Raw genomic sequence first — 21065 nt, 5'->3', positions numbered from 1 at the left:
CTGCCGAGATTAGATCACCACCAACCTCCGGAGGGCCGTCACGCTGCCGGAGAACTCATCTACCTCTCCGTCTCTCTTGCTGGATCAAGAAGGCCGAGATCATCGTTGAGCTGTACGTGTGCTGAACGCGGAGGTGCCGTCCGTTCAGCACTAGATCGTGGGAGGGATCGCGGGACGGTTCGTGGGACGGTTCGCAGGGCGGATCGTGGGACGTGAGGACGTTCCACTACATCAACCGCGTTCACTAACGCTTCTGCTGTCCGATCTACAAGGGTACGTGGATCGGAAATCCCCTCTCGTAGATGGACATCACCATGAAAGGTCTTCGTGCGCGTAGGAAATTTTTTGTTGCCCATGCTACGTTCCCCAACATGAGTAGCATCAAGGATCTGAACATAAACTCTTCCACCAAGTAATCCAACTAGGATCAACTACAAAGAGTAATTAGCACTACTAGCAACCTTACAAGTACCAACCGGAGTCGGGAGACGGAGATTGGTTACAAGAGATGAACTAGGGTTTGGAGATGAGATGGTGTTGATGAAGATGTTGATGGTGATGAGTCCCCTCCGATGAGAGGAGTGTAGGTGATGAATATGGCGACGATTTCCCCCTCCTGGAGGGAAGTTTCCCCGGCAGGATCGTCCTACCGGAGCTCTAGATTGGTTCTGCTCAAGTTCCGCCTCGTGGCGGCGGCGAATCCACGAAAAAGCCTCCTCTTGATTTTTTCCCGGACGAAACCCTTTATATAGCAGAAGAGGGGGGCAGTGGGCCAGCTGGGTGCCCACAAGCCCCCTAGGTGCGACTAGGGGGGGTGGCCGCGCCTAGCAAGCTTGTGGCCACCTGCTAGCGCCCCTCTGGCGCTTCTTCGGCCCAGTATTTTTTATAAATCCGGAAAAAAATCCTCGTTGATTTTTATGGCGTTTGGAGTTGCGCAGAATAGGTATCTTTCCTTTTTCAGGCCAGAATTCCAGCTGTCGGCATTCTCCCTCTTCAAGTAAACCTTGCAAAATAAGAGAGAAAAGGCATAAGTATTGTACCGTGAAGTGAAATAACAGCCCAAGAAGCGATAAATATCAACATGAAAGCATGATACAAAATGGACGTATCAAAGCTCTTCATCATTCTAGGTAAAATAGCATAAAAAGTGAACTCCTCATCATTCTGGTTGTTATCATACTAGCAAGTGACCAAGTTATCACAAGGTTGAAACACTAACTGCTGCTCTCTCTTAGATAAAAAAAGGATAATAAAGGCGAACACTCCGACGTCTCCGTATTGAAGAACACAGATCAACCTATCTCCAACTTGTGGGATACGTAAGTAGTCCTTTCGAAGTGGTATCGTGGATGCTTGTACTGCATTTCTCCATCTTTTGATTTTCAGAGTTTCTTCACTTTGATATATCCTGTATTTACCAGAGTAATTAATCGGGATTGGTTGTAAGTTAACCATTTGCAAATTACCGGTGGTAAACGTCCATTTAGGCACGCTCTCTTGTGGGAGTAGCTAGCAAACTAGTTTTGCTAGCACCGGGCCTGGGCACTGGTCACCCAGGGCCCAGCTCCGCTCTTGGCAGTAAGAGCAACTGTAGCAGACCCCGCATCCCGCCCGACCCGCAAAATAACCGCCAAAGTGCGGGTTGGGGCGGAAAAACCTGCCCGATCAGACTCCGCATCCCGCCCTGGCCCGCAAATATTTTTACGGGGCGTGGCAAAAGTTCTCCCCCAACCTCTAGTTTCACGGGCCGGGAGGCCGACCCGAGCTCAGGCTCTATCCGCGGCAAGATTTAGCGGGAGGGACATTTTCGCGCGGTCTTTCCCGCTCTTCTCCACCCGTCGCCACCATTGCCTCGCCACCACACGCTCCGGTGCATCCTCCGCGGCCGTCCCTTGCCGCCATGGACGCCTGCTTGCTGCCCCCGTCACCATCGAGGTCGCGCACGCTCCTTCCCCTTGGGCGGATCTCGTTGCCGGCCATGTTGGCCCCGCTGTCGCTCAAGGTAGCGCCACGCCTGCCCGCAAGCGACGGGGCAACGTGGTCGTGCCGGGCAGAAATCCGACAGCCCCCGCCGCGAAGGCTCGCGCTCCGGGCGCTAACGCTGTTGTGCGATCTCGACCGGTGGCGGATAAGGTCACCAAGGTTGTGGGTGTCAAGAGGAAGAGGATTCTTGCTCCTTCATCCTCTCACTCCATCCTGGAAAGAGATGCCCCGGCGATGCCGTTCAACGGTGTCGCTCCCCCCACAAGCGAGGTGTTCGACGAAATGGCCGGAAGGTATGCCTCTTCGGTCATGGTCATTTACTTTCGTTTTCGCCATTTGTTGCGATAGCTCGTGACTTGTCAATCGTTCAATATAGCCAAAGATTGAAGAACTACACGATCTTGGAAGATCAAGCTTTGATCCAAGCATGGAGTGCGGTGTCCCTTGATGTATGCACGGGTACTTCTCAAACCGCCAAGAGATATTGACAAAGGATCGAAAATCAATACTTCCGCATTATGGCAAAGTATCCCCATAGGACTCCACGCACATTTCGGTCGCTTGAAGGGCGTTGGAAGAATATCAAGCCTATGTGCAGCCGTTGGGCAGCTTGCTTGGAGCAAGTACGCAATGCACTTCCAAGTGAGACCGTGGAATCCGACTATGTGAGTTTGTTTTGCCTTTGTTCAAGTTGTGCGTAATCATATTTGCATCTTGAGAATTGATTAGATCACTTTGTTCACATTGTGTAGGACAAGATTGCCCAACATAGATACAAAGACATGGAAGTTTCGGAAGGCAAATTCTTCAAACTAGAGCATTGTTGGGAGTTGATCCAAAAGTGCGAGAAGTGAAAGTTGATCGACAAAGATTCTTTGATGCCCGCCAAAGAGAACAAGGTCATGTCAATGAACCGCGATGACATGGAGAACCTCACCAAAACATGGCATGATATGGCAAGGAGAGAGATCCTGAAGAGGAGAATGGTCTTCTCTGCTCCATATGGTGGCAATGCCGATGAACTTCAAGATGGACTCGATGGCGCGGAGTGAAGATCGACCGATGCAAGATCCTCTTTTGCGTTTGTCGTACTGAACATGGCGTTTTTTGTTTCCGGGGTGACGCGGCCGTGTCCGAACAGACCCCGTAAAAGCCGACCCATATAAAAGCATATTCGGCGAATATACTTTTATACGGCTCCGTTTGGGGGTCTGCATCCATGTCAGCCCGCGCCGGCCCGCAAAAAGGGTTTTGCGCGAACTGCAAACGCGCTTTGCGGGCCGACATTATACGGGGTCTGCTAGAGTTGCTCTAAAGGCTGCGGCGATCCGGTGTATCATGGCACTGCATAGAATCGATCACCTTTCCAGGTTACGACGAGTGGCTTATTGTATGCGTGCCATTTGTTGTAACCGGGAAGTTTTTTCTTTTATCATAGATTCATTTTATGTCTTAAACTATGCATCAAAATCTCGAGACGTAGCCATAAAAAAATCTAAATGAAAATGGCCGGCCCGACCAGCGCGTCAACACAACACGGACGAGCGCAACACAGCCGAGATCACGAATGCACGAAGTGTTATTAACAAAAAACACGAATGCACGAAAGTTTACAGTCAATAAAATCAGACGATGGAAGACTTAGATGTGACATATATAACTGGAGTATTTCTTATCTAGTTGAGAATTAGCAAATCCATGTACTACTAAAATATATGGTTTGTTTGCTTTCACATAATTACGGTCTATTGAAACTTTAATGGAAACTAGTTTAGTGCCCGTGCGTTGCCACGGAACAGAAAAATATATATAAATACATTGATCAAATAATTGTTATTCAGAAGTGTATGTCAAACGTGATGGACAAATACCTATTCTTTCTATACTTATTTTCAGAGCGAACGAGAGGTCTAAACTAAGGGTTTGCAATAAAATAAGCAGATGCACTTAAAATAAATGATTTCAACCGATCAAAATGAAGGGAGGTGAGAGAGAGGTACCTTGGGTGATGAAAGTGCTCCGGTTTCAACGGACAAATCTCAAGCAAATAAAAGAGATCTAAAAGGCTCTTATGTGAGGAAGAGAGAGGGGGAATATCTGAGCTCGAGGGAGAGGTGAAGGACTGAATGTGTGGGTATGGGGAAGGGGAGGAAAGATCTCATCCAACAAGACAATCTTATCCTCAGGACCCTACCACCAAGGTCCCGAGCGGTAGACTCTGCACCCTATCACCATAGTGCTCGATGGTAGGCACTTTGCCATGTCATCGTGGGCTGACGGCCGTCAGCTGCCGTTCTATCCACCTATGTTGCCCTATCGCCGGAGGGGCCTGACAATATGGTGTGAGTCTACCGCCAGACCCTCCCATGATAGGTAAAAGGGCCAGATGATAACATTTTTACCAACGGGTTAGATCCGACTAAAGAATAAAAAAGGGTCAAAACAAGAAATTTCCCCTCCTCCCTCCGTGCAAATTCCCACATCCGGAGGCACTGCTCACGCACAGCTGCAGCGCTGACACTTCATGCTGCACATCCATCCATCCATGCATGCATTATTCCATCAGGCATCAGTTACCTAGCAGAACAGTTCAAAACAGTACCAACAAAAACGCACAGAGACAACCTACATGAAAACAGTGCGCACAGTATAACGTTGTAGACACTTGGCTCCAGTATTTGTATTTTACACATAGTGCAGCACGTTCATTGCAACTTTGCAAGGCAAAACATGAGGAAGAAAAAAGTTCGGTTCCGGCCTCTCAACCATTCCGTTAGTTTTCAAAAAAATGTGTGCAGATTTCAGCAAAACCTCTCAACCATTCCGTTAGTTTTCAAAAAAATGTGTGCAGATTTCAGCAAAAGTTCAGAAGCCAAAATGAACAGTTTTCAGACAGAGGAATAAGATGACTACTATCATGTGCAAGGCCTGAGAAAGAAGAGGAAAGAATAGCTGACCAATGAAAAATTTCCTTTCTATATTTACTCAACTCATCACATCTCATCTTTCTTAGCCTACATGTACATGAGCAGCAACGATGGGCCGAGCTCAGCTCACACAAATACACAATGACCATGCCCTCCGTATGTACAAATGAATGCCACCACCCCCTACCCTTACCATATCCAACATGGAAAAAATGCCACCTCTCCTCTCCCTTTGCCCGGTCTCTTCAAAGCTAATCGAACGCGACACATCCATTGAGGCACAAGCAAGCATCTACGCGATCAAATTGGTCGCCGTCGCCGGTCACCTTGGTCCAGAGAGCTCCATGGCCTCAAGGCCGACCGAGGACTCGTCGGCCCCCGCGAAATCGATGAACTTCAGGGCCAGGAGCTCCGACGAGACGGACTTTGGCGTGTCGACATTCTGCGACGCCTCCCATTTCTCCGCGAGCCCGTCCCCTTCCAGCATCGATCATGGGTAAACTGCACCTTTAGATAGATTCCACATGCATAGCAGGCGATATTGTATTATTATACATAAAAGCACAATACATACCCACTTGTCTCTTTGTTTATCGCATGCTCTCAAATGTTAGTTAACGCCTAAGCCCAGTAAGCATGACTCACGAGTAAAAGAACCCATAAGCCCACGCCATTCATTGCAACACGACACCCCATTCGTGTTGCCACTTACTACCCTTGCCGCCCATGACCTCCAGAGCGCTCCTTTTGGCTAAGTCTAGCCGCCAGCTCGACTTTGCCAGAGTACCTGTGTCGTTCGCCGGCTAAGCCCACCAAGAATTCGCCCAGAGAGCTCTTCCTCAAACCTCCATGGGTAGTTAACTCTACGAGAGAAGGGTGCAAGTTATAAGCAGGTAGAACTTTGCTCTTCTATAGCAAAAGATTACGAAAAGTTTATTGATCCAACTATTGAACAGTGTATAATAATATAGTTGTGGGTAATGGAACAGACACATTCTATTTATTACCCTGATTTGTTAATTTAAAGGCAATGGGCAAAAAAAAAGATAAACATGGCCATTCCTTGTAAGAAAAATAACACAAACATCAGCAAAAAATAAGATACAGAGATTACAACAATGTGAGTACACAATCTGACTTCAACTACCAAGACTAATAGTTGTTCTCTTTTAGTGGTAACCTTCTATTTGAGAGAGTTGCAGACTTGTTCGTACCAAATATTTTTTCTTTGTGAATCATTTACTTTATGCACCAAGTAACATTCAAATAGGAATATGCAGCGCGAAGATTGAAAAATAGTGAACCTCACCGAAGGTTGGATGAGCCATAGTTTTGTTGGGGCTAGAGTACCTGTGTTAACCCACATCCTAAGCATATTATGTCATCCAATGATCGAGCAGTCTGATTGAATCCATCATGATCAATGTCCTTGTTGTTGGGTCCATGCTCTCCCGCCTAGAGGGTCCCCATCCTGATAGAAGTTTTCGCCATTGAATTCAAGAGTTGCTGCCTAGAGGGCAGTACCCTGATTTGAAGTTTTAGATAATATCCTCTTAGAGTGACATTTTTCTTTCAAAAATATTAAGCAAGTAACCCTAAATTTAAATGTAGATTTGCATAATATACATAAACAGAGCATGTACTGATCAGGTGTCTATTTAAACGGATCATTTTCCATGTAAAAATCTATTTCAAAAAAAAACTATTTTTGCTTAGTACAATAGTAAAATCATCATAGAGGTTCATCTGTTTCTTAAAAGGACAAATGTAAAACAATGTTCGAATTGAAAGAAATTAAGCCTGTTTGGATCTGTTAGTAGTCGGCACAGTTGAGGTCTCTGTTGGGGTGTAGTTTGTGTGGACAACAGGGGTTTCAGGAAATCGGTAGGGAGCTGCTCCGTACATGGGCTCTTTGAATGTAGAGTAGCCAGCTATGTGTGTTCTCATCGATTTAAATCAAGTGCTATGCTAGAAGTGGACGTATCTGTATGTTTCTCTGAATTTTAACCGGAACCAGATGCTTGAGGTGGTCAGGTTTTCAAAAAAGCAGAGCTCTAGCTTTTTTCAGAAGACCACCACGATGAATGATTACAGAATGTTGCATGTCATTATACACTACTGTTATTTCTTTGAGACACTGTTTCCGCTAGTAAAATATTTATTTCTTCTTAGGAAAGTAAAATTTGCATCTGTATATTTATATTTTCTCTTACTAAGTGATGCTTTGCTTACGAGAAAATGTCATAATAAAATTTGTGTTTGAGCTAAGAATTATATCTTCGTGTGATGTTCTCTGTCATCCATCTCTCCATTGTGTTGCAGAGATCTATATCTGTTTTCCTGCCTATTGTTCATAAATTTTATTTTAGACAATCAGGAAGGCCCTCGCCGACTCCATTTATATAAAAGAAACCAACTTAGCACACAACAATCTTCGTCATAAAATGTACTCAGATTACCAATCAATGAGGCAAGCTACCTCTGGCTCTACAACTTTTTTCTCTTCCAACTTTTTGTAGCTATTTTGGTGCCCCTAATTATCTATACTGATCTATAGCTAAAGTGAGTAGTTAGTTTTGAACTAACACGACAGTCCATCAATATTTCTTGTCAGTCTTCAGTTTACTCTTTAGCCCCTCAGTATGTATCTTCTTTCTTCAGTTTGTCTTTTTTTCTTAATTTTTTATCAGTCTCTTTCAGTCAATCTTTAGTCTCCCTTTTTAGCTCCCTTACCTATACAGTTTCTTCTCATTTAGTCAGTGTTCAGTTGTTTAATTTTACTTGTGCTTCATTTCTATAAAACGTGTTCGGATTGAAGGTACTGAAAGCAAAAGCAACTCACTGTAGTAGTCAAATCACTATGTCTTTCTTGGTTACTGAATTAATCGTAAAACACAAAATTCAGAATACTGCCCAAAAATTGCACACACTTTAATTTATCAAGAGCAAAATTCCATAGTACAATTGTACAAGAACCATAGTAGAAATCAAACAACATGTTATCAAGAAGAAAGAAAGCGATCTAGCAAATTGGTAACATAATTCAAGTATTTCAGCAGCTAGTATTTATATAGCCGGGTTAACAAAGAGGAGCAAGCATGGGCTGGGGTTTCAAGCAGTCAACTTACTTCTGCTCTGCGTGGTGATATTGAACGGTTTGCCGGATGTTCTTCTTCCTCCAGCGATCTCGAAGCGACATGATGTTTTTCTGGTCCAAGTAGTCCGGAATTTGAAAGATATACATGTCCAAGCACATAACCTGATGGAAGATACGGCCGAGGACCCTTCCTTCTTATAGGAGCGAAGTCCAATCCTGTCCGGGCTCTCCCTTGGTCTGTGTTGCGAGAAGAACACGGTCACAAATTTTGAATCCAAATCAGACACGGGGAAGTCAGAGATTGAGAAGCTTACGGACTGGGATGGAGGAGGCCCGCGGCGACTCCCCTACTGCTCCTCCTCTCACGACTGGTAGGGACGGGAAGAAGAACACGGCGATGGCAACCTTTCTGTGCTCGTCGTCGTCGTCCTGCTCCCGATTGGATCGGGAGCCCCGCCTCGTGACCCGCCGCGACTCCCCTCCTGCTCCTCCTATATCTGTTTATCAAGAATACAAACTCTCAAATCACATTGTTAGCACAAAATTAGTTTCAGTAGTCACCGTTTACCATATCACTACCTTGTGGAAGTACGTTATGCCAGGCTACAGCCCGTTCATTGCACCGTCGAGGACGAACCCAGGGCGCGGCCACCCAAACGCTGTCGTTCGCTACTGCTTGTACGTCCTCGTGTCTGTTGGCATGTCTCCTCATTCCTCCTCGCGCCGGCCGGGCGACCCGTACCTCAAAGAATGCATAACATTCAAACAATCATGATGTTTCTTTTGTCTTTTGTAAGACATGGAATCAAGCCATCAACTCTTTGTGACAGATTCATTTTCAAACACATCAAGTGGTTGTACGAATAGTTACATGCTACTCAAATATTGGTGCATGTCAGAAGGGAATATACATACCCACTCATTATACCACACCGTCGTACGAATCCTCGAAGCGTGGCCAAGGTGCAGCGTCGCAGGGGAGCACTCCCCTGATTCCTTGGGATGAACAACCGAATGATTATTCTGCATCTGCAGAATGTGAATAAAATTACAGATGTTAAAATCATCATGAAGAAGCTATGAAATCAATAGAATCATTGTATTCTTGAAAATAAAATACAATGCTTTCAAATGGCCTTACTTTTGCAAGAAAGATGTCTTTCCCATAGACTCAATGCCCCATGTGTTGGAATCAGCGAATTAATACATAGACATACAAAGACGTGATATTGCTGTGCATGATTCAGAAATTTGTGAAGTCCCTTTATAAACTAAATGCCAAGTGAACTTTCTGTATTTTTTATGAGAAGTGGCTTCCAACTAACAACTGAAGAAGAACACTATGCAAATCATCAAAAGTTACGGTTTTCTCATAGCCTTCTGCCACCTTTCTTGCAAGGTGGTGGCCAGAGGAACCATCTACAAACACACCACTGAACAAACATTTGCTAGTTTATCACGTAGAATTTAGAACCCGATAGATTTCCTCTTAATCACTACATTGTCACTCTATACAGTCAGCAGTTAGTCCTCGACGGCCCTCGCATCCAAGAGGAAATTGCTACCGACAGAGCTGGTAACAACAGAGCTTCGTTGGTAGGTACTCACCGGGAGGAGCACGAGCTTGGCGCCGTCGGCCGCGGCGGACTCGATGGCGGCGCGGGCGCGCGCGATGTTGCGAGCCTTGTCCGCCGTCACCGAGAGCTGGCACAACGCTACCTTGAACTGCACCCACAGAAACCCAAACCCTCTTCAGATCGGACCCCGACCCGACACAAAAGCAAAACAATTAACTCCAACCGGGGACGGGGCGTGACCTTGGAGAGCGGCGGGGCCGGGGTCTCGACGGCGGCGGGCAAGCGCGCGGCCTCCGGGCGGAAGGAGGAGGAGGCGGCGGCGGCCATCGCGGCGATGCGGAGGCGGCGGCGGTAGGGGAGGCTGGCGGGAGCGGAGGTCCGGAAGCGGGAGGGCGAGAGGAGGGAGATGGCTGTGGATGTGGCTGCGGCTCTCATCGGGGGACGGTGGCGTGGCGTAGTGTAGCGCGGAGGCCGGCGTGAGTCGTGACGCCGACCGGATGGGGGTGGTTGGGTCTTAGGAGCGAATGGGCTTCGGCTGGCGGCGGGAAAGAAGTATTTCTTCCTTGTGGTAGACGACTTTGGGTGAAACAGTAACGCTACACGTACATAAGTTTATATGAGTTTTATAGACAGATTAATTTTGATTGGAGGTTAAAAGGGATGAGGGCTCACCCCTCCTAGAAAATCATGGGGGAGGGAATGTTAGTTAGCAAGAAAAAAAAATCTAGTCAGCCTGTAACCGTGTGTAACTTTTTGTACGTTTAGAAATTTTATTGGGTGAAAACTGAAAATCCCGATTTAACTCAATGCAGAGGTCATGGAATGAGAAATCCAAGTTCAGACTAGCCCTTACACTGTGGGTGAAAAATCCAAGTTAATTCATCAACATTTCAAAGCGTCCTAATCTTCGGTAGTGCCATTTGGATTACAGTAACATGTGTATATAAGCCTTATTTGGCCTAAACAGAGCACTTTGCATTCAAATTTTATGCAATTTAGTGTCACACAAAGGTGTACGAGAACAAAATTTTGAAACTCTAGACCGAAATTAGAAAACACAAACCTTTTTTTTACATTTCCAAACGTTTTTCAAAGGGAACATTTTTTCAAAACATGAAAACACAATTTTTTTTCTAAACATTATTTGAAACTTCCAAACAAAACTCTAAAACAAGATTTTTTTTGAAAATTTGCGATTTTTTTTAAATGCAAACATTTCTTTAAAACTGCAGAATAAAATTTAAAATATATATATTTTTTATTTTGCAAACAGTTTTTTAAGCGGAACATTTTTTGAAACTCCCAAACAAAACATGAAAACATGAAATTTTCTCAAATTTACGAAAACAAATTGAAAATGGGAATACTTTTTGAAACTTAGAAACATTTTTTAAAATTGTCAATCAATTTGAGAAATGCAAACATTTATTTTAAAAAAAGATAATTATTTCAAATTCAGAACAATTTTCTAAAAGCAAGGTGTTTTCCAAGTTTTAAGAACACTTTTTGAACATGAACTTTGTTTAAAAAAGAGAATATAACATTGAAAAAATAGGAAAGAAAAAAATCGAAAACATAAAAATAAGAGAGAAAAGAAATAAAGAAAGAAAGAGAAATAGGAAAATGTTCCATCACCAGCGTGATCCCATGCCCACTCGGCCTTAGTCCCCACAACACTGCCACCTGAGGCTGCTGTGCCGGATTGCCTGAATCGGCCGCCATCACCACCGTGTCCGATAAGAGCCATCAAGGCCTTGTTCATCACCTCACCTACCCATTGTTATTCCACGTCGTTGGAGCTTTCGAATGGTCACGTTGCTTGTGTCGTCAGCGAATCTGCGTCGACAACATGAGTATATAGTGGATGTGCGTTTACGAGGCCAAGGTATACCAACGGTTATTCAAAGTTTGTTGTCTTGTTGTGTTACCATTATCGGAGAAAAACCAAACAAAATGAGAAAAACTCTCATTACAATCGTGATTCAGTGCAATGTTATCACGTTACCGTTTGCGTTAGCAGTGGCCCAACCAACACCATAGTATTTAGATGGAAAGGAGCCGTACAAAGTCAGCACAAAGTTATATTAAATCAACCATACTTATTCTGAGGTGGAGGGAGTAGTTGGGTATACTTGTTTAATTAGTTCTATTTTGGTTTGAAAAATATAGAAGTTAATTTTAGGACCCAGAATTGTTTCACACTTAATTTCTCTCTCTAAATTAGCATAAAGGGTATAATTCCATCAACATATAAAGGTATAAATAACTGATCGGCCACGTGATTCAGAGCAAAACTTGAACTGGACCATCCTACTTACCTCTATTGCAATGAGAGCTAGCATATCTGCAATATTATTAGTAAACAAGATTGGCATCAAAATGATGGTTCCATTGACCTAGGCCATTAATGTTTTTTTCCAAATGACAAGTGCCACATGTAAGGTGTCTGACACTTTAGCCATGGCATTTTTCGATAGCAATTCCAATCACAAACGACAAGTTTTCGTCAAAAAATAAACTGAAGCACGAAAGTTGCCATGCTTGACAACTGAAGTTGCAATCCTCGCGTTGCTAAACTTGTCATTGAAAACGTTCAGAGTTGGCATGTCAGTAGTAGAAAAAGGATCTTTGGTTCAACACATTAGTCTCGGCTATAGTTGGAATCGGGACAAATATGATCATTAGTACCGGTTCCAAGTTTCATGAGCGTGAGAGGACCTTTAGTCCCGTTTGATGACATCAACCCGGACTAAGCGTCCTACATCAGTCCCAGTTTTTGTTACCAACCGGGACTAAAGGCCTTGACCCTTTAGTCCCGGTTGATAACACTAACCCAGAATAAGGGGTCTACCTTAAGTCCCGGTTGATAAAACCAACCCGGAGTAAAGGCCCGCCATAGGCTAGTTTAAAAGAAAAGTATCCCATCAAAAGTCACATGTTATTTGTAGGTGGGGTGGTAAGCTGCGCAGGACAATACACATGAGGTCTTGAGTTCAAATCCCTCAAGTTGCATTGATGGGAGGCACTATTTTTTTTAGCTGGGGGATCTTTACTCCCAGTTGTGACAACAGGCATTAAAGGTTCATGCCTTTAGTCCCGAATTCATTGTCCCGGTTGACTGGTGGGAGGCATTATTTTGTCTAGCTTGGAGGATCTTTACTCGTGGTTGTGACAACCGGCACTAAAGGATCATGCCTTTAGTCCCGAATCCATTGTCCCGATTGGGAAAACCGGGACTAAAGGGGTTGGGAACCGGGACTATTGCCCTTTTTCCGCAAGATCCTCGTTCCACACATCAGGTACTTATCAGGGTACTAATTTTAGGCTTGAAATGACATTTCTTTATACTTTATTTTTGGATAAAAATCGTTGACACAAGCTCACCAGATTGGGCAAATGCTTTCCACCTAGCCCGCTCTAATAAACCACAAGGAATATTCTCACGGCATGCTTTCTTATACTTTGAGTTTGTTTGTTGTGCGAAGATCTCTTATGATACAATCTCACAACCAACCTATTTTGCGCTAGGGCTTTGGGTAAACGCAAGGCTAGTTCTTTGAATGGCCGAGGAAAGGTGCTGGGGGGGGGGGGGGGGGGGTGCTCGACTCGAGGAAGAGAAAGAGAGAGGGGGGGGGTTACTCGACTCGGGGACGAGAAGGAGGGGGTGGTGGTACTCGGGGAGAGGATACAAAATTTGCAGGTGGTCGACGAGGGAACTGTGGTCCAATGTACCGACGCGTGCGCGTATTTGTGTATATGTGCGTGCGCGCGTGTGACGTATATGTGTATATGTGTGTGTGCGCACGCGTCGTATGTCTCTACCGGCACAAAGGTCTGGTGTCATGTCACCCGCGATAATGGACGCACAATGTGTGTATCGGTGAGTGGTATTTTACAATAATTCAGCACCAACACGGTTTCCAGCAAACCATCGGTGGCCAGTTTACTACAAAGCTTGACAATACCATGACGGGCATCAATAAGTTAACCTATTGCAAGCACGTAGGTACTAACATAATACTCCAAGTTAACCATCGGAGGACGGGCATCAATAAGTTAACCATCGGAGTATTTGTGTTGATTTACCCTGAACAAGTCAACCTGGCTCATTGGTGGGGGCTGGACATGTCGGAGGGAAAGCACTCCACTCACCAGGGTGATGGCCTGTTTTATTTTATTTTCCAGTAAAAAACATTTCGCTAAATTATGCTTTTGCTTGTTCTGGAAGGACACCGACAAGGCTGATGGCAACGCCAAGCGATCGACAATGAGTGACACACATATGAGTCTTGCTAGATTTACGTAAATGTTTCCCACCCACTGGATCTACATACCCATGTCATCTTCCCCACGTTCCTTCAAACTAAGTCAGTTCCTATAGATGGGGCATTACTCGTCATAGTCATCCACCACGGTTTATTCACACGTTCGCTATAGTATAACCGAATGGTAGCACATTAGCTATGGTTTCACGTGCCCTTATTATTTTTAAGATTGAAACCTTCAACTTCGACATCATGGTGATGCACACAACCATACATTTTCGAAAGTAGGTCCATATGCAATTAACGAGGGGGATCTGGATAAGATTTTGCGTCCGGGCTAGCTGCCACGCACAGCATGTGGCCGCTAGTTGTACATGCACACTTGTAAGGCCCTGTTTGTTTACAAAGATTAGATTAAAAAAATTATGTTTTTGTACCTATGTAATAAATAGAAGAGACTTTTACTTAAAGAACTAGAAAAAGATTCTATTAAAGTGTCTTTTTTCTTTAGTTCCTCTCACTAAAAAAAGTCTAATTCTTTAAAGGGAAACGTTTCCCCCCGGCGTGCCTGCCGAATCGTTCGGCCGGTCGCGCGCGGGTCGTGCTCGCTGGCACGTGTATGCATCATTTTTCGGTAAAAATTGCTGCAACCGTGTATTTTTTTGTTACAAACGTTCTTCATGCAGCTTTTTTCTCGTGTAAATTTGTTGCAACCAGCGTTCATATTTGCTACAAGCGTTTTTTATTTGCTAGATTTGTACAGTAAAAAAGTTGCATATACGTTTGGTTACAACTCGAGTTTGTTGAATTTTTGCTATAACCGGCGTTTTGACTTTTGCTACAACCTTGTTATTTTTTGCTACAACCGGCATCATTTTTTGTTGCAACCGTTCACTGAAAAAGTTGCATACACGTCACGTAGATTTTTGCTACAATCGGCGTTTAACTTTTGCTACCAGGCATCATCTTTTTCGTTTTTTGCTACGATCATGTAGATATTTTTTTTGCTATAATTTTGTTTTTTTGCAACCGTTGCAAAAATACTACATAGCGTCGAAATTTGTAACATGGAGATAAAAATGTTGCATGGAAAGATCTGACGGTCCCCCGTGTAGATCGGGCGGTCAGCCTGCAACCCGCACTAACGCTCGCGCCGGCCGGCGCCTAGTACTCCCCTTCTTTAAAACCAAACACCCCCTAATACTATTCTTGAAGTTCCAGGCAGCTTCTGACTCAGCTCAGCACGCCATTTTCTTTTTCCTTTGTTCTTACAATTAATGAGCCCGATGGTGCGCAGCATATCCACGTACGGTTTGCAGCCTTAATTTGCAGCTGCTGCCTGAGACCATCGTCATCATATGCAAGGTCCAAAAGACCCCCTGACAGGCTTGTCCATCACCAATCATGCTAGACGAACAAAAGGCAGGTCCATAAAAGATATACGAGGCACGTTGCTGAAAATGGCACCCATCTACAGTGACATCGATGTGGTTGGATGGATGAGCAGATCTATCTTCTCCTGAGCTACCGGGGAGCACCGTACGCCGGTAACAGTTGAGCTCGTGATGTGGGTGCTCCACCTTCACAACTGGAACGATGCCATTGTGCGGCGCCTCGTGCTACCCTAGAAATGGCGTCCGATCAGGGTGTCGAGAGGGCAATAGTTTACTCTGACGTGATGACTGTGGCGGCTCGTTCATATAATCCCAAGTGGTCATTAATGACATTCAGTGACCACCTAAATATTTTGAGCGGCGATGAAATGTTTCACCAATCTTGACTACCCACTACTCAATTTTCCTCTCCATGCAACATTATCAAGTCATGCATGTAGTCATAAGTTACTTTTTTTCATTAATATCTTCATGCAAAACATACCCTCATGCATTAATCTTGGCTACCCACTACTCAATTTTCCTCTCCATGCAACATTATCAAGTCATGCATGTAGTCATAAGTTACTTTTTTCATTAATATCTTCATGCAAAACATACCCTCATGCATTAATCTTGGCTACTCACTACTCAATTTTCCTCTCCATGCAACATTATCAAGTCATGCATGTAGTCATAAGTTACTTTTTTTATTAATATCTTCATGCAAAACATACCCTCATGCATTAATTTTTTCTACTTCCTCCATACCTAAATATAAGATTTTAAAGATATTTTACTAGGTGTCTACATACAGAGCAAAATGAATGAATCTATACTCTAAAGTATGTTTATATACATCTGTATGTAGTCCATTAGTTGAACCTCTAGAAAGACTTATATTTAAGAACAGAGGGAGTAGGTAATTAAGCAAGACATTTTATAATGGTTTTTCCATTAACATCAGTTTCCTAACATTTATCCATATAATTTTTAACAAGTTTTTTGCAACAACGTGCGTGGCATCGTCTAGTTAATAAGTATTTTGTCGAAATTAATAAGGACATGCTGGTATGCATCGCTATTGCTTTTAGCGATAGAGGCTATGGGGTTAGGATCCTCTACTGTAGCGCACAGTACTGTACCGTCACTTTCGTGTGGACCCGCCCTCATATGTCATCCACACTACATGACCGTACAGTACTGTAGTGGATCTCAACCCGAGGCTATGATGATGGTTAACGACCACATTGTCACCTTTAGTGACCACAAGTCGTGCTGTTAATAACATTTTTCTTTTTGCGTGTTAGCAGCGTGTGCACACATTATGAGTGCAATATATGTACTCCTTTCGTACGGACTTGTGAGTGCAATATATGTACTCCTTTCGTATGGAATTACTTGTTGAAGAAATGGATATATATAGACGTATTTTAATTTTACATATTTTCATTTTTATTTATTTTTATGACAAATAATTTTGGACAGAGGGAGTATATAGGATAGATTGCACCATCGGTCAGAGAGGGAACGGATGAACTTCCCATGCTGGTGGGCACAACTCAAATATTCAAAGAATCCCCATGCATCTAACAATTATAGCTAGAGTTGACAATCTTTTAAATACAATTTGGTCTATCCTAATTTAGTACTACCCTTCGTATTTTGGGTCACTATAACTGCTTACCATGGGAGCTTATTTTGTTCTTCAAAAAATTGAATTAAAACAACTTTTAAATCAGGAGTCCAAATTATAAACCGTTTTCACCTTAGAGCATCTACATCCAACAACAATGAATCCTTCTCAAACAAAAGCGCACGCACCCGATCAGTGACTGAACAGAAGAGAGAATGGAAAAAAAATCCCAACTGAGTGAATTGTAAAAACAATTGACATTGAAGGTTAGGATTGTAGAGATTACAATTCTACGAATTTGTGTCACAACCCACTAATTTTTAGCCTGATTTTGTGCAAAAACACTATACTGCGGTTTAGGCCATTTTGAGCATGATTATAATAGGTGGGTCCCGCCAGACAGTGTGACATGACATGACATAACAGATTGCAAATAGGCATAATAACATGGACTACATTGCGAAAGAGCCTAAGTGGTTAAGGTCATCTTTTCAAAAAAATGAGGATGAGGATACTGTATGGAGCAGCCAGCTCCACAGCTCGAGATCGCATCCGTGCGAGCCGACACCGCTGGGACACAAGCAGCAGCTCCACCGGGGCTTCCCTCAAGCTCCACCCCTTGCCCCTGCAGCTCACTGCCATGCAACCCGGGGACCATCGATGGAAAGCTCCCTCTTCGTCGAGGCGCTCGAGCTCGCAGGCGTGTGGGCTGAGGCCGCCGGGCCACGAGCCGTGACTCCACCACGCCTCACATGCACCTTGCTATCGTGCTGTCCGGCGACCCTTGACGGTGAGCTCCACAGCCGCCGGTTCCCTCGCCTATCCCCCCTCTCCATCTGATTGGCGCCGCCACAGTCGCTCTCCTGGAGCACGCCATCGAGCTCATTCATAGCAGCTTGATGTCAAGCTGCCGCCGCCGGTGCTCCGTTGCCCAGCGGTCCTAACCGACACCGCCGCGAGATCCATGCCGTCTTGTGGGTCCCCTACGATGCCGGATCACCCATGCGTCCACCACCGGACTGGAGGACCCGATTGCTTTTTCTAGGGTTCTTTTTGCACCAAGAAATTTGTATCACGATGCAATTGTCTTTCTCTTTGCCACATCACCTTGTGTGTCCGCATGTACATGTTATAATCGTGCTCAAAAAGGTCTAAGCTACTGACTAATGTCTTTTCCAAAGAAAATAGACTTAATATTAGTAGTTTTTGACACAAATCAATAGAATTGTTTTTTCTGTAGTCCTAGACTTCAATGTCGACCTTTTTTTGCAATTTACTCGACCATGATGGTGAGGACAAATGTATGAAGGATATGAGGGTCTCCTTGCGCGTCCGTTAGTCCGCCAAGTAGGGCGCAGCTCAGCCGGGACCACCTTTTATTTCTTTATTCATTATTTATTTTTTTCTTTATTTTCATCAATCACGTTCAAGTAACTGGACATATGTGTTCACGGATGTTTAGGACATCAGATTTGCTAAACCCGACTGTAGATGCTTTTAGATCACATTGTTTTTTTTCACGGGGATTCAGATCACATTGTTGGTGCCGGTGTTTTTAGAAATTACTAATTACTCATCCACCTTTACCATCTTAGGAAAGAAAAGTAGACAGTCACACATAGACCTGCTTGTGCCCCGTAGAACATTGCAAGAGAAACAAAAAAGAAACGAAAAAGGCTGAATCCCACAGAAAATATGACCATCTTGCATGGGGCACAGGCCATTCCAGAAGGGAATCGTTTTCGAACCCGCGCGTCGGCCGAACTGACGCGCCGGTCGTTCACTCGCGCGCGCGGGCCCTTGCAGCATTTTTCCCACCCGCGCGCTTCTCTGGTCAATGGATGCAACATTTTTCATCTAAATATGTTGCATCTAGCGTCATTTTTGCTGCAAGCGTTTTTTTACTATTTTTTGTTCCAGTAAAAAAGCTGCATACACGTTTGGTTGCAACTTCAGTTCGTCGAATTTTTCGTTACAATCGATGTTTTTTATTTTTGCTATAAACGTGTTAATTTTTGCTACAACCGGCATCATGTTTTGCTGCAACCGTTCATTAAAAAAGTTGCATACACGTCACGTAAATATTTGTTACAACCGGCGTTTGACTTTTGCTACCACGTACCATCAGCTTCGTTTTTTTGCTACAATCACGTAGATATTTTTTTTGCTACAAATTTTGTTTTTTGTTGCAACCGTTGAAAAAATTGTTACATCACATCGAAATTTTACTGCATAGGGAGGAAAATATTGCATACGGATCCAACGGTGCGGACGACACGGGGTTGGTGGATCCTGCGGCTCGCGCGCGGCCGGCCGAAAGTTTTGGCGGCCGCGCTGGCGCAGATCAGTCCCCATTCCCGAATGCCCATGCACGTTCACAGTAACCCTGCACATAAAATTAACTCCCGTAGGACATACGTCCACAGCTGTGCATTTGTTTTCAGACATAAGGAATCTTGGTTGGGCCAAGTATGCAGGCAGTCTGACCACATACTAAACCAGTGTTCCGGTGACAACGCCGGCGGGGCCGTACGTCGCCCTCCCGGAGAACAGTGCGGAGGGCAATTAGCACCATATGCAGGCCGGCCGTCCAAGCTCGGCCCACAGTCACACATACACCCACACCCTCAGCCATATGCGAATACGACACACAACCACCGGCACCAGCGAGCACAATGGAGCACGGGGATGACGAGCTCAGCCTCGAGCTCACCCTGGCCGCCGCGGTCGTGCCGCCGGTGCCCGGCTTCTTCCTATGCGTCTACTGCCACCGCAAGTTCCGCACCTCGCAGGCGCTCGGCGGTCACCAGAACGCGCACAAGCAAGAGCGCGCCGCCAAGCGCCTCCGGCAGACCATGATGGTCACCGCTCACGCTTGGAAGCCAGGCAGGGCTGCCGGCGTTGTTTTGGAGTCTGAGGAGCCGGCAGCGGTAGGTGGCATGGCGCAAAAGCGCAGCAGCAGCTCGTCGGAGAGCGACCAGGAGCTGGACTTGTCTCTCCGGCTATAATTGGTCGGCCAATCGATAGTATCCTTTCTTGGCACCATTTTGTTTCCGGTTCTAGGTACGTCAATCAGAGTCTAGCTACTTGTTTCAATCTCCTGTTGTGCATCCATTGGATTCATCGGCTCTCTTGTAGTTAGATGGAATTAGTTCAAGGTCTAGGTACAGTTGGATTCCTAGAGATCTTCCTGGTCTTTTGAGCAGACATACGATTTCCCATTTAACCAAACTGTATGACCTTGCTGATAGATCCCGTGGATCGTCAAGGCTAGATGTGTTCGGTGATAGTAGTAGATCATTACCTTGTGGTGTACTCGATGAGCTCCCTCCGGTCGTCCATCGTAAGGTGGTGACGACGGTGGGGAAGGAGAGAGATGTGGCAGCGACGGCGGTGGACTTCCCATCGCTTCAGTGCATCCCTCTAGATCGGATTAGGGTTAGAGAGTGGGGAACCAGTGGCGACGGGAACCTTGTTGTTTGTGCCATGGTCCCCACCTCCTCTATATATAACACTGCGCGACAGGGGCCCACCAGCCTTGCTTGGGCTGGACGCCCCCGATCAGGGCGTGAGTCAAGGTCCAATGGGCCGTTGGGCCCATTGGAAAAGAGATCAATCTAACACTTGCATGTGTTAGTTTGTCAGAAAATTCTAGATCTTTATATAAGTCTAAATGTTCAAGTTACGATATTCAAATGACATTGTTAAATGAGGACGTTGCTCAACACGGTGTGAATTAAGTACACTCAGTGACGAATGCAAGAATAGTTTTTAGATGTGGCAGACCTTACAAAGGAGAAAAACATGTAAAATGCAACTGTCCAAAAGCTCACTAAAACATTAGATATATGTCACTTTGTGTTATGCAAATGCAACTAAAATCCATAATTTAAGTATTATTCCCTTCGTTCCTAAATATAAGTCTTTTAGATATTTTCTTAAGGGACTGTATACGAAGCAAAATAAGTGAATCTATATTGTAAAGCATGTCTATATACATTTATATGTAGTCCCTAGTAAAACTTCTTAAAAAAACTTATTTTAAAAACAAAAGGAGTAGGTTATATATACTGCATGTATTCCGTGGAATTTTACATCATCCCCGCTAGCTAGGTACGTACTAGTATCTTGTCCATGACTAGCGCCTAGGTGTACTGGGATAGTTGCTCTAAATTTGTAAGTGTGACGGCTGCCAGGCCTTGCCAGA

The 21065-nt window shown here is 44.6% G+C and overlaps 1 protein-coding gene and 1 long non-coding RNA gene across 2 annotated transcripts; one reads left to right on the top strand and one right to left on the bottom strand.

The window, feature by feature from the left end:
• Positions 1 to 4946: 4946 nt before the first annotated feature.
• LOC123409213 lies at positions 4947 to 8245 on the bottom strand. The gene is made up of 3 exons (XR_006612835.1): positions 8039 to 8245; positions 6261 to 6435; positions 4947 to 5773 (listed from the first exon to the last, which is right to left on the bottom strand). It is a non-coding gene; the product is annotated as an uncharacterized LOC123409213 (long non-coding RNA).
• An 11216-nt stretch (positions 8246 to 19461) lies between these two features.
• LOC123413537 (zinc finger protein 2-like) lies at positions 19462 to 19942 on the top strand. The gene has a single exon (XM_045106471.1). The coding sequence runs from the start codon at positions 19534 to 19536 to the stop codon at positions 19864 to 19866; it is 333 nt and encodes a 110-aa protein (XP_044962406.1). The 5' UTR covers positions 19462 to 19533; the 3' UTR covers positions 19867 to 19942.
• The last annotated feature ends 1123 nt before the right edge of the window (positions 19943 to 21065 follow it).

This window comes from Hordeum vulgare, chromosome 7H (assembly GCF_904849725.1).
Source record: "Hordeum vulgare subsp. vulgare chromosome 7H, MorexV3_pseudomolecules_assembly, whole genome shotgun sequence".
In the NCBI taxonomy this organism is placed as follows: domain Eukaryota; kingdom Viridiplantae; phylum Streptophyta; class Magnoliopsida; order Poales; family Poaceae; genus Hordeum; species Hordeum vulgare.
Note: the sequence above shows the minus strand (reverse complement) of the source record. Positions and strands in the feature narration are given on the sequence as shown.